We start from the raw sequence: 26,357 nt of genomic DNA on the forward strand, positions 1-26,357 counted from the left end.
TTTGCATTTTTATTTATTTTATTAAATTAAAACAATATTTTGTAAATATTTTTGACATCTTTCTACTATGGATTTTTTTATTTATTTAAATGTATTTATTAGTAGTTTTTTTTGTTTTTTTTTTACAAAGATCTTTAACCCAGCATAAATATCAATTGACCATGTTTTTTCATTGTTGTTTAAAATATTAATAAAAAATTTAAATACGCAGTGTTTGAGCGAGTCAGGCTTGAACAGAAATATAGACAGAATTACGGGATAATATTAACAGGTATATAAATATATATTTATTTATAATTTTATTTTTTTCATTAAATATATTTAGAAGTAGTTTTATGGTATTTCTAAATAAACCCAGTGATATACAAGCGTGTCTTGTTGAACAAGTCTTTAATGAGCACATCATTCATACATAATTTTTTCAGATTAGTGTAAGGTGTTGCTTTTACAAGAAATACCTCAGGAGTTTTTTTTCAAATAAGGGCTTATGTGGACCTCAAACAGAAGGCAAGCTGAAACGTCTCTTTAACGTCAATTACCTTCACAGTCACTCAAGCTTTAACAGGAACCCCATGGCACTGTAGTTTATTATTATTTTGTTAACTTTTCTTTATTGAATGTATGAATGGATCAAAAAAAAGAATACTGAAACTCCTAAAACATTTTCTAAAACGGTTAATGACTTCTGTTAATATGATCAAATTGACATACTGTTCATGTCTATGCCTTTTATTTGGTGACGATAACAAGTGGATAAGGACTCAAGGAGCCTTATTTTGCCATTTCAAATTATGAACCACTTTACAGGCAGATTTTAGGAAGGAATAATGCTGGTATACCTGTAAAATGCAGCAGACATCAAGACATCACAAACAGCTGAAATGGAAGGTTTGTTATACTTTTCAATGTATAGTCTGTATTTTGTGCTATGAAAAAATATTCTCTATTTAGCCTGAAGCAAACACAGAACCACAACGCAGCAGCAAAGAGCAGAGCAACGGATGAAACCAAACTAACAAAAATATGTTCTAAGAACCTTTTGCTAACGTTCACATTAAGCAATGAAAACGTTATTTCGGAACATTTTGAGTTTTAAAAACATTTTTTCTTGGTTATGCTAACGCTAAGGGAACATTCAATTATGCAAACGTGGGAACGTTACTTTTAAATGTTCTCTGACCAGTAGTACCTTTTCAAATAAATGTTCGACGAAGGCCAATCTGAAAAGATTGTTTCATAATGTATAGCTAATGTTTTTATTTCGCCATTTTGAGAACATTATTAAAGACTAGATAACTTTGAACGGACATTCTATGTTACTTACTGAAATAACGTTTGTTCATAACTTCGAGAGAACCTTGCCAGAACGTTAGCCAAAGTTCTGAGAACATTCCCTGTTAGCAGGGAAACACTCATCCAAAGCATTCAAAATCCTCAACATCCATGAAAATAATTTCAGACTTTTATACTGTAGCCTACAATTTTTCGTCGTCAGACGAATTCCAACACAAAATCGTGTGCATCACCTTACAACCGTCAGTCAGTCTCTTCATCTTGTTTGGTCCTTTTTGTCAGATATATTAGTCTTTGTTTATATACACATATTATTATTTCTCATATATTCATTTAGCATAGCTGTTTTACATTGCTGTGTAGCTCATTTTAATCAGAGATTATTCCAAGTAAATGTCTTCTGTTGGACACGAGACCTCCACAAACTCTTTGTAGTACAAGTGGAATGCTTTCCTGTGAATGAAGACAGAGAATATACTAGGACTATTAAACAAAATCGATTCGTTGGAGGAGGGACATAAAGAGACACCCCTTGAACATAAAGCGAAGGAAAATAAAACTGACCTCACAGACTCTGCAAGGGGTTTAGTGGAGTTCTCAGACACAAACACGTGACAGGCGAATCTCTCATCAGCGGGATGTTTTGTAATAAAGCCAAAATACCTGCAGAGATACCGTACCATATGATAATAGACTGACTGGTAAATAAAACACACAATAAATGCATTAACTAATGGTCAAAAGTTTGAGTTCGGTAAGATTTGTAGTTTTTTTTTTTTTTCCTTTTATGCTCACCAAGGATTTGCATTAATTTGATCAAAAATACCGTACAAATAGTGAAATATCATTACAATTTAAAATAACTGTTTTCTATGTGAATATATTGTATAATGTAATTTATTCCTGTGATGCAAAGCTGAATTTTCAGCATCACGACTCCAGTCTTCAGTGTCACATGATCCTTCAGAAATCATTCTAATATGCTGATTTGCTCCTCAGGAAACATTTCAGATTATTTTCAATGATAAAAACAGTTTTTATTCAGGATTCTTTGATGAAAAGAAAGTTCATTAGAACAGCATTCATTTGAGATAGAAATATTTTGTCACATTATAAATGTACTGTTGCTTTTAATCCAACACATTCTCATCCCAAAAATTCATATTACTGACGTCTTGGTATGTATTTTGACCATACGTCAATATCCGCCTTTTTAGGGCCCCCTTAAACGTTGGTAGATAACGTTCCCGGGCCGTCATACAACTGACGCTTTACCTTTAACGTCAGTTAGGTGACGGGTTAGGTTTAGGCCTGGGGTAGAGTTAGGATCCCATAACCTCATCTACCGACGTTTAAAGATGAACTGAACTGAAAAATATCGACGTCGAAAACGTGTTGTTTATGACAATTAAAAGTAAATTACACTAAACATTTTTTAAAAATATATATTAATACAGCTTTTTTAAGCAACGCAAAATTGCGCTTGTTAGCGCTGGCAGTTCCGATGACGTCACTGGCATGGTAGGACCCGCGGAGCGCCATAGACAACAGCTGTAGGTCCTGTATACACAGACGAAAATGAGCACTTTTAACGGCATGGATTACGCATTTGAGCCCGTGGGGGACAGGCCGGTAGTGTCTAACTACCACCACATGGAGGACGATCAGTTTCAGGCTTCACTTGCAGTACAGGATCGTTTGGGGGAAAGTGACTGTGGGCGCGAGCGCTGAGGAGCATAGACACTGCACGGAGACGATCTGTTGCAGAGAGGTCAACATGGACATTTATTGATCGGCGAAAAATGCATCACCATGCACCGTTCATTTCGGATGCTGTTCGGTGAGAGAAACGTGTTAAAGGAGGATATGCTGTCTCTAATGGATGTCCGAGCTGAGACGCTGGACCGCCCCATAAGTAGCAGGGTATTTTACGAATAGGTGACGGCTGGGCTAACTTGTTGCACTTTTCTCAGACTGTTTAGATTAACAGCGTACTGGCAGTTCACTCTATGGGCGAGGGTGCATTTAGGAAGGAGAATCCCATCCTTTACAGTGAACTATACATCAAGGATCTTTTCCCCCTCACCCGAATATCAAGGATTCGAGTAACGTTAACGTGATGCATTGAACTTGTGTAAATAAAACATTTCATGCATTGTCAGACGTTTCGTGTACTCATTGACGAAAGTACATATCTCTAAATAGTGTGTCGCTAAAAAATCAGTTTCCTCAGCCATGTCAGCTAGCCTCAGACTGTTTACAAGCTACGGCTGTTCTGCTGGTGCGGGTAGGCAACGAAGTGGCTTACCATGCCAGTGACGTGGTCGAACGTTGAAATCCAACATGGCGGCGCCCGTGTAACAAAAACAACACTTTCAATGTACCATTTTATCCCTTTTAACAAATTCTGCCATTTTAAAAATTGTACCAATGAGAATATATAAAATACATCTGTTATATCACCTTTTCTCAAATTTCAGTTCAGTTCATCTTTAAGGGGGCCCTAAAAAGGCGAATATTGACGTATGGTCAAAAGACGTCCCAAAACGTCAGTTATATGACTTTTTGGGATGAGACTGCATAGTTTAATCAGTTGAAGAAGAAAAACGTTACGGACCCCAAACTTTTGAACGGTAGTATATATGTAATATATCAATAAGAAAACCATCATCATTGTCAGTGAGAATTCAAATGATGCAGTAAATGATTGACTTACTTCCTGTTCCTGGGATGGTAGCCACAAAATGAGACATTTTTCAAATGGAAAAAGTGACTGTATTGGCTACTCTGTGGAAACAAGTTTATAAAACGATTAAGTTGCATGTCCACAAACCTAACCCTACACACATGCTGAAATGCCTTCATGGTTCCCACACCTTTTCACCAATGAATTCCCATGTCTTTTCTAACTACACGTGGAATATTTGTAAAATTCAAATCTGTTTTGTTCTGCTTTTCTAGCCGAGTCCATGGGTACTGTTACTGTGCATTTCCTTAACTAAACAGTCAACATAAACAGTATTACTCTTCATCACTCACTTTCTTGAAAAATCTTGCAATTTAAAAAGCAGAATGTTAAGATGTTTACAAAAACGTGCTTAAAGGCGATCACAAAACAAATGTTCCTGCTTGTGGTTTTACCATGTCGAAATCATCCTGCACGGTGAGTTTCAGTCCCTTCACATTTATCTCCAGGATGCAGGATGACGGTGGATTGTAATGTACAGTCAGTCTCCTGTTCATCGCAATCTGGAATCAATCATGAAGAAGACATTTTAACAACTACGATGGACAAAAAACTTGCATTTTTCATGTTCCCCTAATAAAGAAGATTTAGGGGCCATTTACATGACACTGTTTCAACTGAAACATTCTAATTGGGGGCCTAAAAAATACAAACATTTGAAAACGGGTTTCAAAGTGCAAGTTTTAGATACTGTTATCATCTCCTTGTAAACTATAGAAACTCGAACCTGTGGAAATGGTGACGTCATGTGCATGCATATTACGTGTTCAGTCTACAGGCACGTAATGTTTCTTTATAATGTGACATCGTTGTCGTCCGTAGGTTAAAAAATGTAAAATAAAAACTTCCATTCTAAGTAGCCTATATCTTTGTTATGTAAACGTATGGCGCCTCCCATATCACACTTTGTCAAAAAAAAATATTATAACTATCTTGTGGCCTCAAGACACTAACTCGTGGCCTCAAGATAGTACCTAGTGGCCTCAAGATACCTAGTGGCCTCAAGATAGTAACTCGTGGCCTCAAGATAGTACCTGGCCTCAAGATACTAACTCGTGGCCTCAAGATATTAACTCGTGGCCTTAAGACACTAACTCGTGGCCTCAATATAGTACCTAGTGGCCTCAAAATACTAACTTGTGGCCTCAAGATACTAACTCGTGGCCTCAAGATAGTACCTAGTGGCCTCAAGATACTAACTTGTGGCCTCAAGATACTAACTCGTGGCCTCAAGATAGTACCTAGTGGCCTCAAGATACTAACTCGTGGCCTCAAGATAGTACCTAGTGGCCTCAAGATACTAACTCGTGGCCTCAAGATATTACCTAGTGGCCACAAGATACTAACTCGTGGCCTCAAGATACTAACTCGTGGCCTCAAGATAATATCTAGTGGCCACAAGATACTAACTCGTGGCCTCAAGATAGTACCTAGTGGCCTCAAGATACTAACTCGTGGCCTCAAGATACTAACTCGTGGCCTCAAGATAGTACCTAGTGGCCTCAAGATACTAACTCGTGGCCTCAAGATAATATCTAGTGGCCACAAGATACTAACTCGTGGCCTCAAGATACTAACTCGTGGCCTCAAGATAGTACCTAGTGGCCTCAAGATACTAACTCGTGGCCTCAAGATACTAACTCGTGGCCTCAAGATAGTACCTACACTCTAAAAAATGCTGGGTTGTTTTAACCCAATTTTGGGTAAAATATGGACAAACCCAGCCATTGGGTTAAATTTTTTATTTATATTTTTAACCCAATTGGCTGGGTTTGTCCATATTTTACCCAAAATTGGGTTAAAACAACCCAGCATTTTTTAGAGTGTAGTGGCCTCAAGATACTAACTTGTGGCCCCAGATACTAACTTGTGGCCTCAGGATAGTAACTCGTGGCCTCAATATTTTTTTTTAATTTAATTTAATTAAAAAAAAATTTATACAGGCTTTAGCAGTTTGTGGCCCGAAAGCCTATTGTGATCTGCAGCTACTTAGGACTAAGAATATGGGATAAGTGACATTAAGCATCAAGAAATTACATTTTTTTTGCTAAGGAGATGTTTGTTTAGACTCTTCTTGTAGGCCTGAACATTCTTTGAGGTGATTTCACCAACTACAGTAGAGTGGAGGCAGTTCCAAGTTGTTACACCTGAATGAAGAAAGCTCCTTCCCAAGCATTTGGTGTTAGACTTGGGGAGTTTTAGGGCGTGACTTGGTCGTGCTCTGTGAGTGGTTCGGCAAACGAGATCTGGTGCGGGTAGCAGAACTTTAAGATCCAAACGAGATCTGGTGCGGGTAGCAGAACTTTAAGATCCTCTGGACAGTTTTTAGAGTGCATTATGAAAAGCACAGTTGTTGCTGCAACAGTTCTATGATGGCTGAGCTGACTGATTGCATATTTCCTTAGGGCACTGTCCTCATCCTCCCCAATGATTTCCAGTGCCTTTTTCTGGACATTGTCAAGCTGCCCGAGGGTGGTCTGTGATGCATTCATCCAGGCAAGGCATGAGTACTCCAAGGTAGTCCTGACTTGTGCCTTGTAGACATTGGTCCTACCTTTGACATCAAGCTTGTTGGCCAACATGCGCAGAGCTCCAAGACACTGTCCAGCACGCTTGCCGATGTTTGACAGGTGATTGGTCCATAGCAACTTCTTATCAATACATAGTCCCAGAATATTCCTCTGCTCAAAGAGGTCAATTCTGATTGTCCCAAAGAACAGGTCCAGGTGGGATGGAGGCCTCTTTCTCGACAGAACCATAGCCTTGCATTTGCTGGGTTTGAACGTGACCTTCCAATTATCTGCCCACCTGTGAATATTCTCCAGATCTTTATTTAGGGATGCTGCCATATTGGGACCATTAAGTTTCGTTACTGGGGCATATATGGTGGAATCATCCGCATTTAGAAAAATGCTATTATTGCACTGTTCTACAACATTGTCAATGAAGTTTAAGAATAATAGAGAATAATAGCGGGCCAAGGCCCGAGAATGAATCTCTGGGGAACTGAGGCGTTGATTGGTTTAGGTGATGAGGACTGACCAGAGAGCACGACCTGGATGGACCGACCTTCCAGGTAATTCTGTAGCTAGTGGCCTCAAGATAGTACCTAGTGGCTTCAAGATACTAACTCATGGCCTCAAGATAGTACCGAGTGGCCTCAAGATAGTACCTAGTGGCCTCAAAATACTAACTTGTAGCCTCAAGATAGTAACTCGTGGCCTCAAGATAGTAACTAGTGGCCTCAAGATACTAACTTGTGGCCTTATGATAGTACCACGTGACCTTAAGATAGTAACTTGTGGCCTCAAGATACTACCAAGTGGCCTCAAGATACTAACTGGTGGGCCCACGATAGTACCTAGTGGCCTCAAGAAACTAACTTGTGGCCTTATGATAGTACCACGTTACCTTAAGATAGTAACTTGTGGCCTCAAGATACTACCAAGTGGCCTCAAGATACTAACTGGTGGCCCCACGATAGTACCTAGTGGCCTCAAGATTGTAACTAGTGGCCTCAAGAAACTAACTTGTGGCCTTATGATAGTACCACGTTACCTTAAGATACTAACTCGTGGCCCCAAGATAGTACCTAGTGGCCTCAAGATACTAACTCGTGGCCTCAAGATAGAGGTACTATCTTGAGGCCACGAGTTACTATCTTGAGGCCACGAGATACTATCTTTAGGCCACAAGTTACTATCTTGAGGCCACAAAATAGTTATATTAAATTTTTTTGACAAAGTGGAACTAGGGGGGCTCCGTATAAACGTAACCTTCGAGGATGTTTTACCATATTCTCAATCTATCTAATTCCATCACTTCATTTGTTTTTCAGTGAGTGAAATTCTTAAACAAACCTTTTGCATAGCTGCACAGAGAACATCACTGCCTTTATGATTCAGTACTTGAACCGAGCCAAGAAATTTCATTGTATATTTTTCCATCCATTCAGTACTTTTTGCTAATGAGAAAAAGACAGAGATATAAAGACCATATAAACAGTTAGGATTGTTGAGAAATGAAAACACAGTGGATTCAAACACTACCGGTCAAAAGTTTGTAATAGAGACATGTTTTTAAAAGGCTGCATTTATTAAATAAAAATTAAATAAAACAATAATATTGTGAAATATCATTTCAATAACGAGAACTGTTTTCTATTGGGATTTCTAATTAAATAAATGTAATTTATTTTTGTGATGTAAAGCTTAATTTTCAGCATCATTACTCCAGTCTATAGTGTCACATGATCCTTGATTGTATTATGCTGATTTGTAGCTCAATAAACCTTTCTTATTATTATCAGTGTTGAAAAGTTGTGCTTTTTTGTTTTTTGGAAACTGTGAAACAAGATTTGTTTTTTAAAAGTGGCATTTTATAATGTCAAACCAAATTATTTCTGAACTTTCCATTCATCGAAGTATCCTAAAAAATGATCAGTTTCCACAAACATATTAAGCTGTTTTTTAAACTGTTTTCAAAATAGATGATGATAATATGAACCATTATTAATAACTGAGCATCAACTTAGTGTAATGATGCTGAAAATTCAGCTTTGGATCACAGGAATATTGAAATATGTTAAAAGCAACAGTTCTTTTAAATCATAACAATAATATTTCACAATATTACTATTTTACTGTACTTCTGATCAAATAAATGCAACATTGGCTAGCAGATGAGACTTCAAAAAAAAAAAAAGAAGGAGAATATTTTTTTAATTACAAATGTTTGACTGATATTGTACCCTTTTATAAAGTTAAATCTTTTCATAGATGGGGAATGGAATCAGGACATGTCATCTTAATCTCCAACTCTTACCATTTAAAGTAATTTGTTGCTCTTTAAAGACCTCAGTGGCGTAATAGGCAGGAAAGATCCCCCGTTCTCCTGTTCTCATGTTGTATCCCTCATACCAGTAATCCTCATCCTGCACCTCCACCAGCAGAGGGTCATTGACCTCCAGCTCCAGCTCATCGTCGTGACGAGGGACAAATCTGGGAAAACACATCCATTAGGAGGAATCTTTCGTCAGTTCTTTGATGGTGAGATGTGTGTCTTGTTTGAGTCCCATTGACTTACTGATATAATTAACTAAATACTAATCCTGTTTGCATATTTGACTTTGGCTTAGGGTGTAGTGCAAATATTTATTATTTCTAGATATTTATTTTGTCCTATCAACCAATCTGCATGCCCCCACTGACACATTTGGGTTGTAAGGAATCGTTATTAAATAATTTCCACATTTACATGTTTAAAAAATTGGTTTTATCTTTTGAAAATCTAATTTAAGAGTTGGAGAGATTTTCCTCCAATACAAATTTGAAAATAAATATAGAATTTGATTTTTGTTCTGTTTTGTATATGAACTAATAACAGACTGATGGGGCTGAAATAATGCACATGAAACATAACAAACTGCTCATACTTTCCAAAGCTTTATTCAATTCCTATTTAGGAATTCTCATTCTTAAAAATGTAGTGTGGATTTCCTATTCAAATTATATATTTTGAAAAAACTCCTGAAAATGATGAGTCACAAATGAAGCCATTTTCTGAGAATGACCCAGTATCCACTGACCATGCGTTCATTCGGGACTTTGATAGCATGATCATCTAAAAATACAAATACATTGAACAGTTACACGTGTGTGCAATTTTTGATAGTGGAGTGCCAATCTGTTTCACCTGTAGACGGATCTGTGTGTCTGGTCCCTCTCCTCTCCATTAATCATGCAGGAAAACAAGCCAAAAGACTCTGTACCTAAAGACATAAGCAAAACGCCTATGATACAAACCCTTTCACAAAATCAATACAGTACATTCTTATGTTCGTACTGGTCTGTTCTTAAACACGTTTTCAGTTCCTTCCTATAGACCATTTTGCAAGATGTAAACAACACTGGTCCAGAAGCACTTCCTGTTTCAGTTTTTTAACACTACATAAAAGCTGGGATAAAATACAACCAACAGAACATATAAAACTGAATCAAAAAGTTAAACAAACATCTTTAAGATTTTTTTCTTTACATGTGAAATAAAGAAAACAGTTACAAACTGAAACAGGAAGTGTTTCTGGACCAGTCTTGTTTACAGCTTGCAAAATGGTCTATATAATGTAAGTTGAGTTTCCGTGGGATGAATTTAGTCTCAAAATGATTACATTATTATCCATGAACTTAATAAATGTTGCAGATATGTTTTACTATCCACAACCAAATACCTTTCAACTTGCGTGTGCAAAATTTAGAATTAAATGAATGTGTAGCAAGTTTAATACCTGAGCACTAATAATAGGACCAACATGGAGTAATGAAGTCTACTGTTAATTTGTTACAAACATGAACAAACATTAACATCATCATTCAATCAGCAAAAGATGCAGACAACTTAGTTAGATGTACGTAGATAAGAAAAGAGTTTTTTGTTATTTATTTTATTTATCTAGATTTGATTTAAACACTACATGGTCAAAAGTTTGGAATAATTAAGATTTTTTTGTTTCTGAAAGAAGTATAATATTAAGGAATATTATTACCATTTAAAATAACTGTCTTCTATTTGCATATATTTATTTAAAAAAAAAAACATTCCTGTGATGTAAAGTTAAATATTCTGCAACATTACTCTTTTTCATTACTTTTGGTCCTATTATTAAACCTATTATTAGTGCTCAGGTATTAATAATGGGTTCCCATTATTATAATTTTTTTTTTTTTTTTTTTGCTTAACATGTTTGTGGAAACCATGATTTATTTTTTTTCAGGAATCTTTGATTTATTTAAACGCATTTTAATGTGATCATCCTAATTATTCAAAAATGTGTACCAATAGTGTAACAAATGAGAAAAGCGATAAAAGCATACCACTTACTGGAGGATCGAGAGCAGCCATTCATGAAAACATTAACAAATTTTCGAGAAAATGGCATGTCGGCCTCAGGGGTAGAGTCCTCTGACAGACACATTGAGGCTTTGATCCCATTTTGTTTTCTTCCTTTGTCTTCATTCTCATCTTCCTCGTACTCTTTCTCAAGAGCCGACTCATATGGAGAGGAAACGCAGTTATCATAGATGGTGGCCGAATCACTGTCATCGCTGTAACCGCGATAACACTCTCTTAAACTGACGAGTTCCAGCTGATCGTGCTCATCCACGACCAGTGTGTATTTGACCGAATCGTACGAAAGTCCACTTGCGTCTGAGTTGCTCATGGAAGATTTCAGCGCTCCCGACAAGCTCTCGCGATGGGCATGATCCTCGCCAGCGCCGCAGTCTCTATAACACAGATCTTCCGCTCCAGTTACTTCTTCACCGCTACTGTCAGCGGCCAAAGCGTCCACACAAGAAAAATAGGAAGGGGGTTGCAGATCCTGCTCATGGTATGGAGGGGGGGCTTCATTGTCAGAGCTGACTGCGGTGACCTGCGCTTTCTCGTTCTGCAGAGCCCCTGTGCAACGCTGTATTGGTGTCAGATAGATCTCCTCTGTAGGCTCGAGTCGGACGTCCGTATGATAACGGATCTTCTCGCAGTGATCCAGTTCTCTGTGTACATCTCTGGCTTTACATGGGACAGATAGTACAGCAGAAGGAGCAGGAGCTTGAGTGTGTTTGGGCTTGTCAGTCGAGGTGCCACAGTCTTTCCGACCGCTGCCTGGTTGGTGCTTCTCCTCATCGCTTAGACACGTGTGCTCACGAGATGGTGTCAGTTCACCTGGTTGCAGCAGGATCAAGCACAAAAAAAGTGAATTGATAGATTATCAACAGAAGCAATGCTATGTAAGCTTGCTTCTGCCACTGTATAAAACAAATAAAAAAGGTAATTGTGAGAATTAATCTCACAATTCAGACTTTTCAGTTTTCTATGAATTTGTTTTGTGGTGAAAACAAGGGCAACAACAAGAATTCAAAAACAACAGAATTCAGAGATATAAACTCAGAATTCCCAGAAAAAAAAGTGAAATTTGCGAGATGTGAACTTGCAATTACGTATTTATAGGTGGAAATTGTGATATAAACTTACAATTGTTATTTAATCCAAGGCAGAAACAAGCTTCCATATATTGCATTCACACACACACACACACACACACACAAATATATGACAGTGCTCTTTATTTAGTATAAATATAATATGAGGTCAGTGATAAAAGTGTAGGCTACTAACATTCTGATGGATGGCTTGTTTTGTTCTTGAAATATCGAACCATCGAAAGATGGACCAACAAGTTAGGTATGCCTGTGAGACCCATTGTTTGACGAGACTGCATATGCAAACATGTTTTTGTAGATGACTAGACTAAATCAAATTCACATGACCATAGTTGGCAGCAAAACACTGATGCCCTTTTGTCACTGAGACAACAGAGCTAGGGAAGTTTGGCAGAAAATGAGCTAGCTCGTAATCGGTCAAATTACTTACAAAATTGGCTTATTACTAAAATTATATATTTTAAAATATACTTAAGTGATAACTAAATAAAATGTTTTCGATACTTATTTGCATGTTAAAGGAGTAGTTCACTTTAAAAAAAAACTTTTGCAGATAATTTACTCAGCCCCATGTCATCGTGTCATTTGGTTGATTCAACGAACGTAATGAACGAATTGATTCGGAAAAAGATTTGTTCATTTTGATGAACAAGTTCGAACAGGAGAGTCATGAACGCGCATCACAGAACAGAGCAAGGCGACCATTTGAGCTTATAAAACTTAAACTTTGTAAAAAAAAATTTAAATGAGCAATAGTTTCACTTGATAAGACCCTTATTCATCGTCTGGAGTCATTTAAAGCCCTTTCAACAGTTTGCACTGAAACTGTCTTTTGGACCTTTGGTTCCCATTGAAGTTCATTATATGGAGAAAAATCCTGAAATGTTTTCATCAAAAACTTAAAAAAAAAAAAAAAAGTGAACTAGTCCTTTAATACCAACTAAATTAAAATGTATTACTGTTTTTTTTTTATATATAATGCAGCTAGCTGAACCTTAAAGTGTTTTATTTTACTCACTTAAATGTAATTTCATAATTGACATTTCTATTGAAACTTGTGTCATGTACTTAAATATATTTGTACTTAGACATTTGTAGTGATGAAGTTGCAATGTAGTATTTTTAAAATATATTAACTATCAAATAGTGTAAATCAAAATAAATCAAAGAACACACTACAGTTAAAATTATAATCAGGTACTTTACATGTGCTTTTATATGTTAGTCAACACATCAAAATAAGTGGTCTTTTAAAATCTGCTATATAGTAGGGAAGTATGTGATTTCGGATGCAGCCTCATTTTAAGTGCAGAACATTTTTGTCACTGTAATGATGTCATGCCTACTTCCCAACTAAGACTTAATGAGTGCTCACACTGTAAAGATCTCTGCACTCACCTGTTTTAAGCGGCGGCAAGGTCTGAGAGATTTTCTGCTGCCAGCTGTACTTCTTCGCAAATGAGTTGTTGTTTAAAGTGTCCTGTTGATGAGATGCAACAGACAAGCTAAAGCATACGTTCATAGTGGTCTTGCAATATAGTGTATGTAAACTGTTCATAGCATGCATATATTTTTCTTTAACCAGATGCACTGGGTACTGTACCCTGAACACTCAAAACTAAATAAAACAAATGAATGAAATTAAATATTACAGGAGTGTTCTGTTAATGTGTTGCATTTAAAACCATTTTGATGGACTCCAAAAGACCTCCCTCTTTTTCACACTCTCAATACCTCTTACAATTCTTACAATAATACCTACTCTTTTTGTCCATTCGGACCCATATTAACATTCCCCACACAGGCCATGGCATGAGCTTACATCATTTTTCCACCTTTAATAAAAGCAGAGGTTTAAAATAACAGATTACAATACACTAAAGGTTTTATTTTTTTTGCAGCAAAACCATCCAAGAACCATTTAGGCTCCTCAAAAAAACACTTTAAAAAATAGTTTAAAAAAGTAGTGTTCCACGGTATACCGATCCTAAAGTAGTGTCATGACACTAACGTCAAAATACTGACAATCTCACTAGTTTTAAAATGGTAGTACTGTAATGTTGTATGAGCTGAGGTTACTCTATTTAAATCGCTCGTTCACTTCTGGAACGGCTGTAATGGTTTATTTCAAATTATTTTTGCGATGTTGAATGCAATTAACTCCATTCATTACAGGATTTGCACTCAGTTCCTTATACTGTAGTGTGATTTTAACATTATCAATGAATTTATATGCTATAATATACTGTCCTCCAGTTAAGAGTCTGTAAGAGTCAAGATATCAATATATGGGGGCAAAATATGCTTTTTTATATATTTATAACATATAGCACACGTATGTCTGATGTCTGTTCATCTAAAGCATCTGCTGTTTACATCTGATAAACGTCTTTAAGAAGTCAGTTGTGCATACATTCTAAATCATAAACATCTTAAAGTCATTTTCAAAAATGTCTATTTGACTTCTGACAGGAAACGTCCTATAGACGTATTGCGGATGAGCAAACACTCTAAAAAAATCCGTCTTTCAGATGTAAACACGCACATCAAATAGACGTCTCCGTGATGTACGTGTATGATTGCAAATGTGATTTTACACAACAGTTCAATAAGCAAAAAATTGTTAATATTAAATGACAGTTTAGACACAACATTGTCAATATTGTTGTTTTCGCTTATTTCGCCAATGAAAAGTTATAAACAAAGCAGAACTGTTTTTTTCGTTTCTGAATGCATCTGTGTTTTTGAGCAAATCGTGCGAATCATTTGTCATTTGTTCCTGAATGAATCAGCCATTTTGAATCAAGAGTTTGAATGAGTGATTCAGTGACTCAATCATTAGGACTTGCTGCCACCTACTAGTTTCCCATTTAAAAGTAGGCCCTTTTTCAAACATATTATGCCCAATATTGATATTTCTAAATCCAGAATTTTATATTTAAAACATTAATCTCATTAAACATTATTTATGCAATAGTAATTGCAGTATAGATGCATTATTACCAACTCTGAGCAGTCAACGGTTAGTATAAATCTATCAACTGTAAATGTACCTTCAGATGCAGCTTCTATGCCACTTCTGCACTGTTAAAATGGATTTTGTTTACACTGATTTCATTTGATTGGTAACAGTCAGTTAATCATTCCCAGTAATAAAGTATTCAGAGGAAAATCTAGTCTAGTATTTTTCATTTACATCAATGTTTATGAAAATTTGCTCCATTTTGTAGAGCTTAACATAATATTGCACGTTATAGTGATAATACTTGGGGTGTGGTATCATGACAATCCTACTATAGATCATTTCACAAGATGTAAACAACACTGGTCCAGAAGCACTTCCTGTTTCAGTTTGTAACTGTTTTCTTTATTTCACATGTAAAGAAACATCTTAAAGATGTTCGTTTAACTTTTTGATTCAGTTTTAAATGGTCGGTTGGTTGTATTTTATCCCAGCTTTTATGTAGTGTTAAAAAAACTGAATCAGGAAGTGCTTCTGGACCAGTGTTGTTTACATCTTGTGAAATGGTCTATAAAGACAATACACCTTATTCAGAGCAGCGCCATGACAGGTATGAAAGTGAGGCTGTGAGGGATAGACTTACCGTGTTTCCAATGGCATCCGCTGTAAAAAGCTGAATAAAACTGCTAGATACTTACAATTTTCCACAGCTTACATTGTCGGGAGTTTTTTGTCAACTGAAATTTCTTGGAAAGATATTTTTTCAGTGTTTCATGAGCAGAACAATCCGAAAACACATTAAATAACAGTACAGCCCATTGAAGAGATGCATGACTATCCCTCACAGCCTCGCTTTCATTCTCATTAAAAATCAAAGATGGCGCTGCCGTGAATAAAGCGTATTTGGTGGAATGAAAAGCTTCCATGGATGTTAAAGGCTCTTCATGGGAACCATCAAAGCCAATTAAGAACTTTGTTTAAGAGGGTAATTAAGTAGCTTTTCTCAGGAGTTATACTTTATTTAGTATTTATTTTAAATGCTGTACTTTTACTTTGCCATTTTTGCTCTAAATGTGTTCACTACTTATTTTCCTAAAAAAAATAAAAAATAACCAACTGGTTCTGACGTAAACAAAATAAGGCAAACACTGTTTCTCTTTCAGCATTCCTGCTGGTGTTCTGGTGAAAGCGCTCACTCAGTGTTTATTCAAACAGATAATAACAAAGGAACGTCATCAACCCCTCTAAATAACAATGAAGTGGTAATACTTTGTTCAATGGGGGCCAAGCACTAACAAGCTCAAACACATGACTGTGTTCTAGATAGAGGACAATTATGGAAAAACAAGCCCAAAGTTGTGTTGTGTTTTCATGTTTTATGGGGACTTTGCATAGACACGGGTATATTCCATCCTCTAACACTAAATCTACCCCTAAACATGAACAGAGACAAGAAAACAAGAACAAGAATTTAGGATAATGCCAATGATACGTTGTCCCCATAATGTAGGGTTTACCAAGACACATACATGTTTTAAAATTGAGTTCTGATCAACAGTGAACAAATCCTTGGTAAATTCTGCAAAATGTCATGATGATGATCAGACACAGAGGTCCAGTTTTAAATGAACTGCAACTGATTAATTACTAAAAGCCTAGTCATTTCAAGTTCATTTAGATTCAAATATGAAAAAAAATGTGATGATGACAGAGCAGATGCTTTAAATTAGTCAATCCATTTACACACACCTTTGACCAATTTGTGCTGACCTGTTGCAAGATTGATAGGCGAGCACTATTGCATTGAGTGTAATAAGTCAATCATATCGCAATGCACTGAGGCATCACCTCCTCTCACTTGACTTTTTTAAAGTGTATTATCACACACCATGCTATATTAGCTCAATTTGCTGTAGTAGAACATGATGAGCTCAAAAGAGATGCTGCCTCCCTCTGAAACTTTATCAACTGGCGTCGCTATTGGATGCTATCACTTTAAATTATTATTTTTTTCTTAAATTGTTTAGGAGGCACTGCTTCCCTCGCCTCGTCAGAGAAAATGCCCCTGCAGTGTATATAGAGTCATATCTTTACATACTGTTTATTACCTGAGTCCTGGGCACATGTGGGAATAAGTTGAGAGTGGTTGGTCTTTTTGGACGGTAGGTATCCATGGTGAAAGGAACGGCAGAATCCATAGATGCTTTGGTGTCGTATCGACAAGCCACTCTTTGGCTCCTATCGACAGCATCAGTAAGATGTAAAGGATGTGTCTCTGCCTGGATCTGACCCACTGCGCCTGCCTCCACCTTGTCCAAGCCACTATTGGGTGCTTGAATCACATGGTCCTGCTGGGATTGGAAAGATCGACAGTCAATCAGAGAAGAGCGTGAATGAAAAAGCAAGAGGGGAGATGAGGGCCACTGACCCAACCATTAGAGCAAGCAATGACATCAGACTTTGGCATTTTTGGTGCCTACTAAGCCACGAGAACAAGAGACAGGGGGAGGGGTTTCGGACAAAGACTATTCATGTTGGTGTTTACTCACTGCATTACAATGAGACACATGCTTTCAGCTCCAGCTATATGCAAAAGTTTGCAAGATTTGTACAGATTTTGATTTAGAGATACTATTACTTATTAAGTAAGTGTTAATATTAAAAAAAAATACGTGGAATAAAAATGTGAAAAGTGTACATTCAACATACATTCAAGACATAATAATATACAGCTTTTATCAGGGTCCCACTTTATATTTAATGTCTTAAACTACTACGTACTAACATTTAAATTAATAATTTGATACAATGCACTTATTGTGTTCATATGTTTTTACAACGCACTTGTATTAAAAAATAATAATAATACCTGCAGGTTGTCACGTTTGTTATTGTTAAATTTTTCCAGTTAATTTTTTCTTGACTTTTATTTTGGAATTTCATACTTTCTGTTCTTGTCATGTGATTCCCTGTTCCCATTCAGTCATGGTCGACGTTATGTCGATACTGATATATTGGGGTCTCACTTAAGAGCCCAATCACCTTTGAGTGGTAACATAACGAGCCAATGGAAACTGGCCTGTGAGATTTGCATACTGATTCCCTCATACCCAGACATAAGGGTATATAAGGCCAGCTCGGTCATTTTTGCTTCACAGCTGAACGTTTTACAGTGATTGCTCTCTTCCAATATCCTATGTTGACAAAGAGCTTGTTTCCTGATTGGAAGAAATTAATTTCCAATCTAAAAGAGCTTGTTCAAAAGGAGATCTCACTGCTGGTTTGAGGGCGCATCCAGTGGTGTTGCGCCATCTTAAGAGCTTTTGCACGGTAAAGTGCAGCAATTCTTTTTAAAGATGTCTTTCCATCCGTGTGTTTTTGCATGCAGTTGTTTCCTGGCTTCCTGGCCTCAAGTGGAACTCTCCACCTTGTCCGGAGCACTTGCAGTTGGATGATGGGTTCAGCACATGGTTCACAGCCATGTTCCGGACCAGTGCCTTTCTTTCTGGAGATGCATGGAGGATCCATGGAAGGCATGGAAGGCACCTTTTACTGCCTGAAACCGCTCTGCAGCTTCATCCTTTCTCACTACCCTCCACAGGTGGAGCGTGCAATTGTGGTGCATTTATGTCCCCAAAGTGCTGCCACCTGCCAGAATCACACAGCCTCCTGTCCAGGGTCTGTAAGATGACATCAGCCCTGACTGCGCCTTGCTGACTCCGCCTTGCATGCCATGGCCATCCTGTAGGTCCATCAGGCAAAAGCTTTCAAAAAGCTGCATGAGGCTAGTTCTGAGTCAGGGTTGATGCAGGAACTGCGCACGGCGATTGACCTCGCATTCTAGGCAACGAAAGCCAAAGCCCGGGCCCTCGACCAGACGATGTCCACCTTGGTGATCATGGAGCACCATCTCTGGCTGTACCTGTCATTGATGAAAGATGCCAACAAAGTTTGCAATCTTGAGGCCCCCATCTCCCAGGCTGGCCTCTTTGTTGAGACTGTTGAGAACTTTGCCCAATAATTCTCGGCAGGCAAGATAGAGAGTGAGGCAATAAAGCATATCCTGCCCCCGCATTATGCCACTGCACCCGGAGAAATATCATTTGTTTAGGAGGGATGTGACGTTTTTGGGGCACAAGCTGGGAGGCCAAGGGATTGGCCCGATGGAAGAGAAGGTGCAGACGGTAAGCAACTGGCCCACTCCTACAACCTCACAGCAGCTGAAAAGTTTTTTGGGGTTGGCCTCATATTACAGGAGGTTTATGCATGTTTTTTCAAGCATCACAGACCCACTTTTCTGCCTGCTGAAGAAGGATAAGTCCTTCGCTTGGACTGAGGAGTGTCAAAACTCTCTTGCCGCCCTGAAACAGGCTCTGGTCACAGCCCATGTATTGTTCCCCCCTGACCTGGCACTGCCCTTTATTCTGGACACAGCGCCAGCAATGTGGGTATGAGGGTTATTCTCCCTCAGGCAGGGGTTAGGGGAAAGCGAGTTGTGGCCTACTACAGTAAAGTGTTCAACAAGGCTGAATCCCGATACTGTGTCACCAGAGGGGAAATTGTTGTGTTGCTCTTTGGAGTCTGACACTTTAAGAATTACCTGTTTGGGGTACCTTTCACTGTATGCACTGATCATTCAGCTCTCCAATGGCTAATGTCATTCAAAGAGCCAGAGGGCCAGCTGGCATGCTGGATTGAGGAACTTCAGGCATACAATATGAAAGTAGTACACCATCCAGGGTCAGGCCATACAAATGCACACACTCTTTCTTGTCGACCATGCTTTGCAGATGGGTGTCGGTACTGTGATAAAAGAGAAGCCAGGGAAAGAGAGCTGGAGAACCCGGATGCCAGTGGGGCTTCTGTGGTTTGTAAGCATGGTGATATGCCGGCGTGTTTGAAGGTGGGGACAGTGGGAGTAGAGGTGGCTGCATGAGGAGCATGCGGACCCGCAGGCAGTAATCCAGGGGATCCAAACACAGCAGCGAGATCTGTGGGAGGAAGTGGCCATTCTCTCTTTTTCCATGAAAAACTTATGGACAAAATTCAAAGACCTTCGTCTGCAAGATAGGGTGTTAGAGAGGGAGTGAAAAGACCCTGCCACTGAGGAGGGGAGGGGAGGTGGCAGGTGGTGGTGCCCAGATCGCTGCATGAGGGTGTTATTAGGGCTGCCCATGTGACAGTGGGGTCTTTACACTTTGGGGTTCCAAAAACACTCAAACGTGTCAGACAGAGTTTTTACTGGGGGCTTGTGAGGAGAGATGGAGGATTGTTGTCGGTGGTGTGATGGTTACACAGCCAACAAGGGCCCACCTGGCTAGTCCCTCGCTCCTCTGATTGGGGGTGGATGTAATGGCTCCTTTTCCATGTTCGGAGAAGGGTGACAGGTTTTGTGCTGACGGCAACGGATTATTTCACTAAATGGCCAGAAGCTTACATACTGCCTGACCAAGAAACCGAGACGTGGTGAACATGCTGGTGGATGGCATGTTCAGCCATGTCAAATTCGGGGTTGCTGAATCCAAAAACAGCGATCAAGGCCGGAATTTTGAGTCACGTGTCTTCTTATTAGGGATTCACATAACAACAGGATTTAACAGGATGTTGGCAGAACAGCTGTCCATTGTGTTGAGCGAGATTGGGATACGCAATTGCCATTTAACTTAATGCGTGCTGATCAGCTGTGCAAGACTCAACCTTTTGCACACCCGCTCTTTTGTTGTTGGGGTGGGAGATCAGAACACCTGGGAAAATAGCTTTCGGGAGGCCACCTGATGCGCCTGCTATGACCCTGGCCATGCTAGAAAACTTCATGACTCATTGGAAGCCACTCATAATTTTGCAAGGAAGCAGTTGTTAAAAGCGGGGATCCGGCAGAAGAGAAATAATGACCTGAAAGCAAAAGGGCGGTTGTAGCAAAAGGAAGGTTCAGGGAAGAAGGAGGCAGGAACCAGATAACAATCAAAAATAAAACTTTATTTGAATGAAATAAACAAACAAAATACCTGCCAGCAGTCCCTCACGGAACTGTGGCTACCCAAAATAAAACACAACTACCGGCCAGCAGCCCCTCGCGGACGACTGCTCCGTCGCTCCCCCTTTATGCCTCTGCTCCTCTGTGAGAGATAAGAGACTGGTGTGCTTCACAGTTGCTGCTCATTTGCAATCGCACTACCGGCCTCGCGACTTTCTCTCGACTCGATGGCACCGCGGATTCCCCACAGCGGCGAGGACCCTCAGACAGCGCCTTCCTCCCTCTTCCCGGGTTTCGCCACCAGTGTAGCAAGGTTCAGGGAAGAAGGAGGCAGGAATCGGATAACAATCAAAAAATAAAACTTTATTTGAATGAAAAAAACAAACAAAATACCTGCCAGCAGTCCCTCACGGAACTGCTGGCTACCCAAAATAAAACACAACTACCCTTTACGCCTCCGCTCCTCTGTGAGAGATGAGAGACCGGTGTGCTTCACAGGTGCTGCTCATTAGCAATCGCACCACCGGCCTCACGACTTTCTCTAACGTCCCTCGGCCGTCCTGCTCACCACAGCGGTATTACACAGCAGTAGAGCTGGTGTGGGTTTACAGCCATTTAGAGAAAGAAGGTCAGTAAATTTGACTCCAAATGGGTTGGGCCATGCAGTGTTTTGGAGAGAATCTGAGAAGTTGTTTACCGAGTGCAGTTGCCTCCGAGCGGTAGGAAGGTGGCCGTGCACCGAGACAGATTGGCACCTTATAGAGGAAGCGTCTCTACCGCCCCAGCACCGGCCTCCTCTCCAGTTGTGCCTACCCCGAAGGGTGGACCAGGACCCCTGTCAAGAACTTCCAGTCTTCTGGCAGACCCACATGCAGCCTGAACATGAGATGGTTCCGGGACTTTGTTTGTTCCCTCGAGGTCAAGGAACTTTGTGAAGGGGGAGCAGTGTAAAGACTTTTTATGTTCACTATCAGGTGGTTATGTGGGGCTTTAGGCGTGGGCTGTTCTTCTGAAGAAAGAGGCTGCGTGAGTGTGTGAGGCAAGAGCATTGGTCACACAAGTGAGTCTATTTTTCTCCGATTGCTGCAATATTTAAACACTGGCTTGCTTTCTCTGTGGTGCCTGACTCTGAAAAAATATTTTTTTTAAAAACTGGATGTGTCAGCAAGTACAACAACTGAAACTTGAAAAAAGTGAAATTTCTAACAGACATAAACCTGGCAGTGATCACTGCCACCTACAAGTCTAATAATCTGGTGCACTTGACATCAGTAAAAACTCCAAAAAGAAGAAGATATTTCACTAGTGAAAATCAAAACAAAAGTACACAAAGGCTATATGCATTGTAATTCCCAGTGGTTGTTTGAAATTGTTCTGTAATATTTCACACGTTAGGCAAGACCTGTTCTCACCTTGATGTCAGAGTTGTGTCGCCTGGCCCTGAATTCAAATTCATCAGTCATTTCTGTGATTTCAGACAGGTCCTCATCTTCAAATTCATCCAACCCTATGTCATGGGTCAGCCTATAGAAAGAACCACCAAAAGTATTAGTCAGGGGCACTAGTAGGCAGTTTGTTTCATTGTTTTTAAATGTACTGCACAATATATCCTTGTGAAAGAGAAGTGTGCTTAATTGTATTGAATAGCACTTGTAGTGTACTTGAAATCATAAAAGTCTATTAAAAAACTTCTTGCATATAATATAGGCCACTTAAGTGTACTTAAAGAGAGTGCACTTTCATAATTGTTTCTTAACACACTTGAGTGCACTTTTTAAAAGTGTAAATTATGTCAAATTAAAAAGTTTTACTTCAAATTTGAAATCTTTATTTTAAATGTACTAAATGGCAGCTTCATCTTTACAAATGTGTAATTTCAAATATATTTAAATGCATGACATACAAGTTTCAAAAGAAATGACAAAGTACATTTTAGTTAAATGATTTTCAGTACATTCAGGTACTTGCATGCAGAAACTATGCAAAAGTGGCAACCCTCCAGGTGCAATTAGTGTCATTTTCATTCACTCCTTCAAGTGGACTATATTAGTTGTGGTATAGAGACTAGTGATTAGGGTATAGGGGGCGATTTTCGAACACAGCCTCTGTTTTCAAGTCCTCCCTCAACTGCAAGCTGCAAATCTCGCTGAGCCAATCCAGCCGCGAGCCAAAGTCGAACACACCTTTTAATTAGCTAGTCCATGTGTTTATTTGGGGTTTGAACAAAACTCTGCAAGAAAGACGCCCCTAAAGCACAGGACCTGATGCATTTGTGCCACTCACACCAGTCTAAAGATGACCGAATCGGATTACCAAAAACGCTGTAATAGCTGACAAAGGTGCTTCAGCTAAGGGTTCAAGTTCAACTATGCGTTAAGGGTTGATTTTTTTATATATTTTTTTATAAATTTGCAAAGTGATTACACATCTGTTTTTTGCTTTGTCATGGTAGGATTTGGATTGTAGTTGATGTGCAAAAATAAATAATCTTAAGAATTTTAGCATAAGGTTGTAGTGTGGGAAAAAGGGGGGTATATTTCAGGAACAGAGATATGGCTCACGTCATAGGTCACATGACAATGTCACCATGGTGGATATATGCTTGCACTGTATACTACACATTCATACTTTAATAACAACTGTTCATCAAACATAGTAACAACATGATTGCAAAAGCAGCTTGTGTCTCTTTGTGCGATAAAAGAGTTCATGCTGTGCACATGCACATTTTTAGGCCCTTTCAAAATAAAAGTATTTTGTCACGGCATCAGTCCGACACTGAAATAAATAAAACCTGCACTGCAAAGTGGACTATTTAAAAAAAAAAAATAAAACAGCAGGTGAAGACAATAGTATAATGCCCTTACACATTTATATCATTTTCAATCTATAAATAAAAAAATGGCAAAGGTCATAAATCCCATTTCAATACTGTAAAACATATTGCATGAAAAATAATAGAAGATCCCTGACATAATGAATGTTGCTATGCAACAAAAATAACAATCTATTATGTGTGCTGCATCTGCTGCTCATCAAAACACATGTAGCCTACTAACAAATCAGTTTTTCTTCCTAGCACAACACATTTTGCATAGGCTATTATAGAGAAAAATAAGCTCATACCATTTCTCCCATTGCTCCTCTGTCCATTCTTCTTTGCCATCACCGTTTGAGTCCATTCTGTGAGCAGTGCAGCATGGGATTGTGTTTACATCTGGTCAAAGCTCTCTTCATATTTCAGTGCCTGCCATTCGAGCCGCTGTATTTGAAGTCAGTTTAGACTGAATTCAATGACAGCAGCACATGCAGCTCCAGCATTCTCCATGCACTGTTATGTCCAGTGTATAATGATGACGCCTTGATGAATGCTGCATTTTTCTCACTGTATCTCTCTGCCCTTGTTCATGTGTTTACCTGCATCCTCACTGGACGATCTACAACAGGAGACAAAAAAACAAAATAAAGCAGATGGCTAAAGAAAAGCTTTGCAGAGTCAGCGTTGATAGAGATGATGCATGACAGCGTCCTTCTGCTACATAATAATCAAGCAGACGATCCAATAGCTGGCGTGTATTTCACAACATCTCTCCTCCTCTTGTTTTCAAAGTCGCCCATCCCCCATCTCTCTCTCTCTCTCTCTCTCTCTCTCTCTCTCTCTCTCTCTCTCTCTCTCTCTCTCTCTCTCTCTCTCTCTCTCTCTCTCAGTGTTTAAGTGATATGAGTGGGTGGGTACGTGCAGCCAATTCAATACCTATCTTCAAGGCCAAACAGTAACATACTATGAAGAGAAACCAAAGAAAAAGTGTAAATAGGCTATCTACAAACTAAAAAGTGGACCAGTGAAACACTGAATACACTCTTAAAACACTCTTTTCTTTTGCACTGATGTCACTGAAAAACCATTTTGGCACGTTTAGAACCTTTCAGTCAACAGTTCTTACCTTTTGTGGAAGGGAAATATTCCATGAATGTTAAAATGGATTGAATTTAACTCCAAACACTAGTATTGGAATCATGAATATGCAAATTACCTGTATACTACTACTGTAAACGCTGCACAATGGTAGTGTAAATTATACAAGGTTGTCTAAGTCGAATCAGATACTGTGTTTTATGTATCTCTTCTCTATATGTTGGACACATAACAGTGATTATTAGCCTTTTGCTTGACTACAGTAAACAAACCATGTTCCCCAAACTCAGAGTCAGACAGTTGCCTTCTAAAACTCAGCATCCTTAGAAACGCTTTAACAATTTAGAACGTCAGTGGAGAAAGCATAGTTCATCATAAAATCGTAATAATTAACTATATTCCTAAATGTACCCAATTTTTTATATCAACAGAAATATACCTGGCCTCTCTTGAGACTTCCCTGCTTTGCAGCAAATGATTATCGCAGTAATGAACGATAAAGCCTGCCCACATTGACGTGACTGATCAAATGTTTGTGATGTAGAGAACAGGGGAGATTTCAAACCACATTTTTTGATACTGTCTTTGGTAAACTCTTTTAAGGAGAAAATACTCGGAAATAGTGTTAGTATAGGCCTAATAGTGACTTATAAATTTGCACATTTGTCTTCTTAATGCATTAAAAAACCCACACAGACATATTAAACACATTAAAAACTTCAGTAACGCTTTAGATTACACCCCTGGAAAGTAATTAAGACGAATTTACAGTGTAACTTTCAGTAATTATAGTGTACCTAAAGCACTTGCATGTAAGTATAAGGGAACAATATGTAAAGTTTGGGAAATAAAGGGGTAACAACCAGAAGAATTAAAAAAAATATTTATACTGTAAGTATTATAGAACTATGTGTCTTTTTAAAAAATGGAGGGTATGTACTGCATCTGTGCATTTATACAGTAATCTTTTTTAACAAAAGTGGACTGTCAATTAAAACTATTGCAACTTACATATTGGGGAAAGATACTCTTTTTTTCATTAGTGGTGCAGGGTAAGTATACAATAAAAATAAATACACAATCTTATATCATTGACTCAGAAAGGTTTATTTGAAAAACAACTTAATTCACAACACTTATAATGCAAGCTCATGTGTTCCTAAACGGTGGAGCATCAAACAGCACACATATAGTCTAGTCAATTTAAGCCAAAATGGGGGTCAACCTTGAACAAATTGCAACAGAAGCAAACTCAACTGATTTTGTATCCTCAATATGTCCTGAGTTAGGAAAAAAAGCCTTGAAGAATCCCATTTGGGGAAAGTTTAGAAAAAGACCCAAATATATTCATTCACATATTCATTATTTTTCTCACGTGAATAGGGTAAAAATTTTAACCTTTAGATATCATCATGAAAATCACTGAGTTGATTACTTGCATAAATTGCATTTTTTTGCAATTGTTTGTC

The 26,357-nt window shown here is 38.5% G+C and overlaps 1 protein-coding gene across 2 annotated transcripts; it reads right to left on the reverse strand.

Annotated features, from left to right (window-relative positions):
• Positions 1-373: 373 nt before the first annotated feature.
• Positions 374-24,610, reverse strand: mapk8ip1b (mitogen-activated protein kinase 8 interacting protein 1b). 2 transcript variants are annotated; one of them, XM_089125068.1, is made up of 12 exons: positions 24,099-24,610; positions 22,385-22,496; positions 17,107-17,346; positions 13,435-13,516; positions 10,919-11,758; positions 9,734-9,809; positions 8,864-9,039; positions 7,900-8,003; positions 4,435-4,542; positions 4,010-4,080; positions 1,858-1,956; positions 374-1,746 (listed from the first exon to the last, which is right to left on the reverse strand). In XM_089125068.1, the coding sequence occupies exons 1-12, from the start codon at positions 24,152-24,154 to the stop codon at positions 1,674-1,676; spliced, it is 2,037 nt and encodes a 678-aa protein (XP_088981194.1). In that variant the 5' UTR covers positions 24,155-24,610; the 3' UTR covers positions 374-1,673. The 2 variants fall into 2 exon arrangements, with proteins under 2 accessions (XP_088981194.1, XP_088981173.1); XM_089125047.1 differs by having other exon boundaries at positions 17,107-17,349.
• Positions 24,611-26,357: the final 1,747 nt, after the last annotated feature.

Source organism: Pimephales promelas, chromosome 1, assembly GCF_988280905.1.
Source record: "Pimephales promelas chromosome 1, fPimPro1.hap1.1, whole genome shotgun sequence".
Taxonomy (NCBI): domain Eukaryota; kingdom Metazoa; phylum Chordata; class Actinopteri; order Cypriniformes; family Leuciscidae; genus Pimephales; species Pimephales promelas.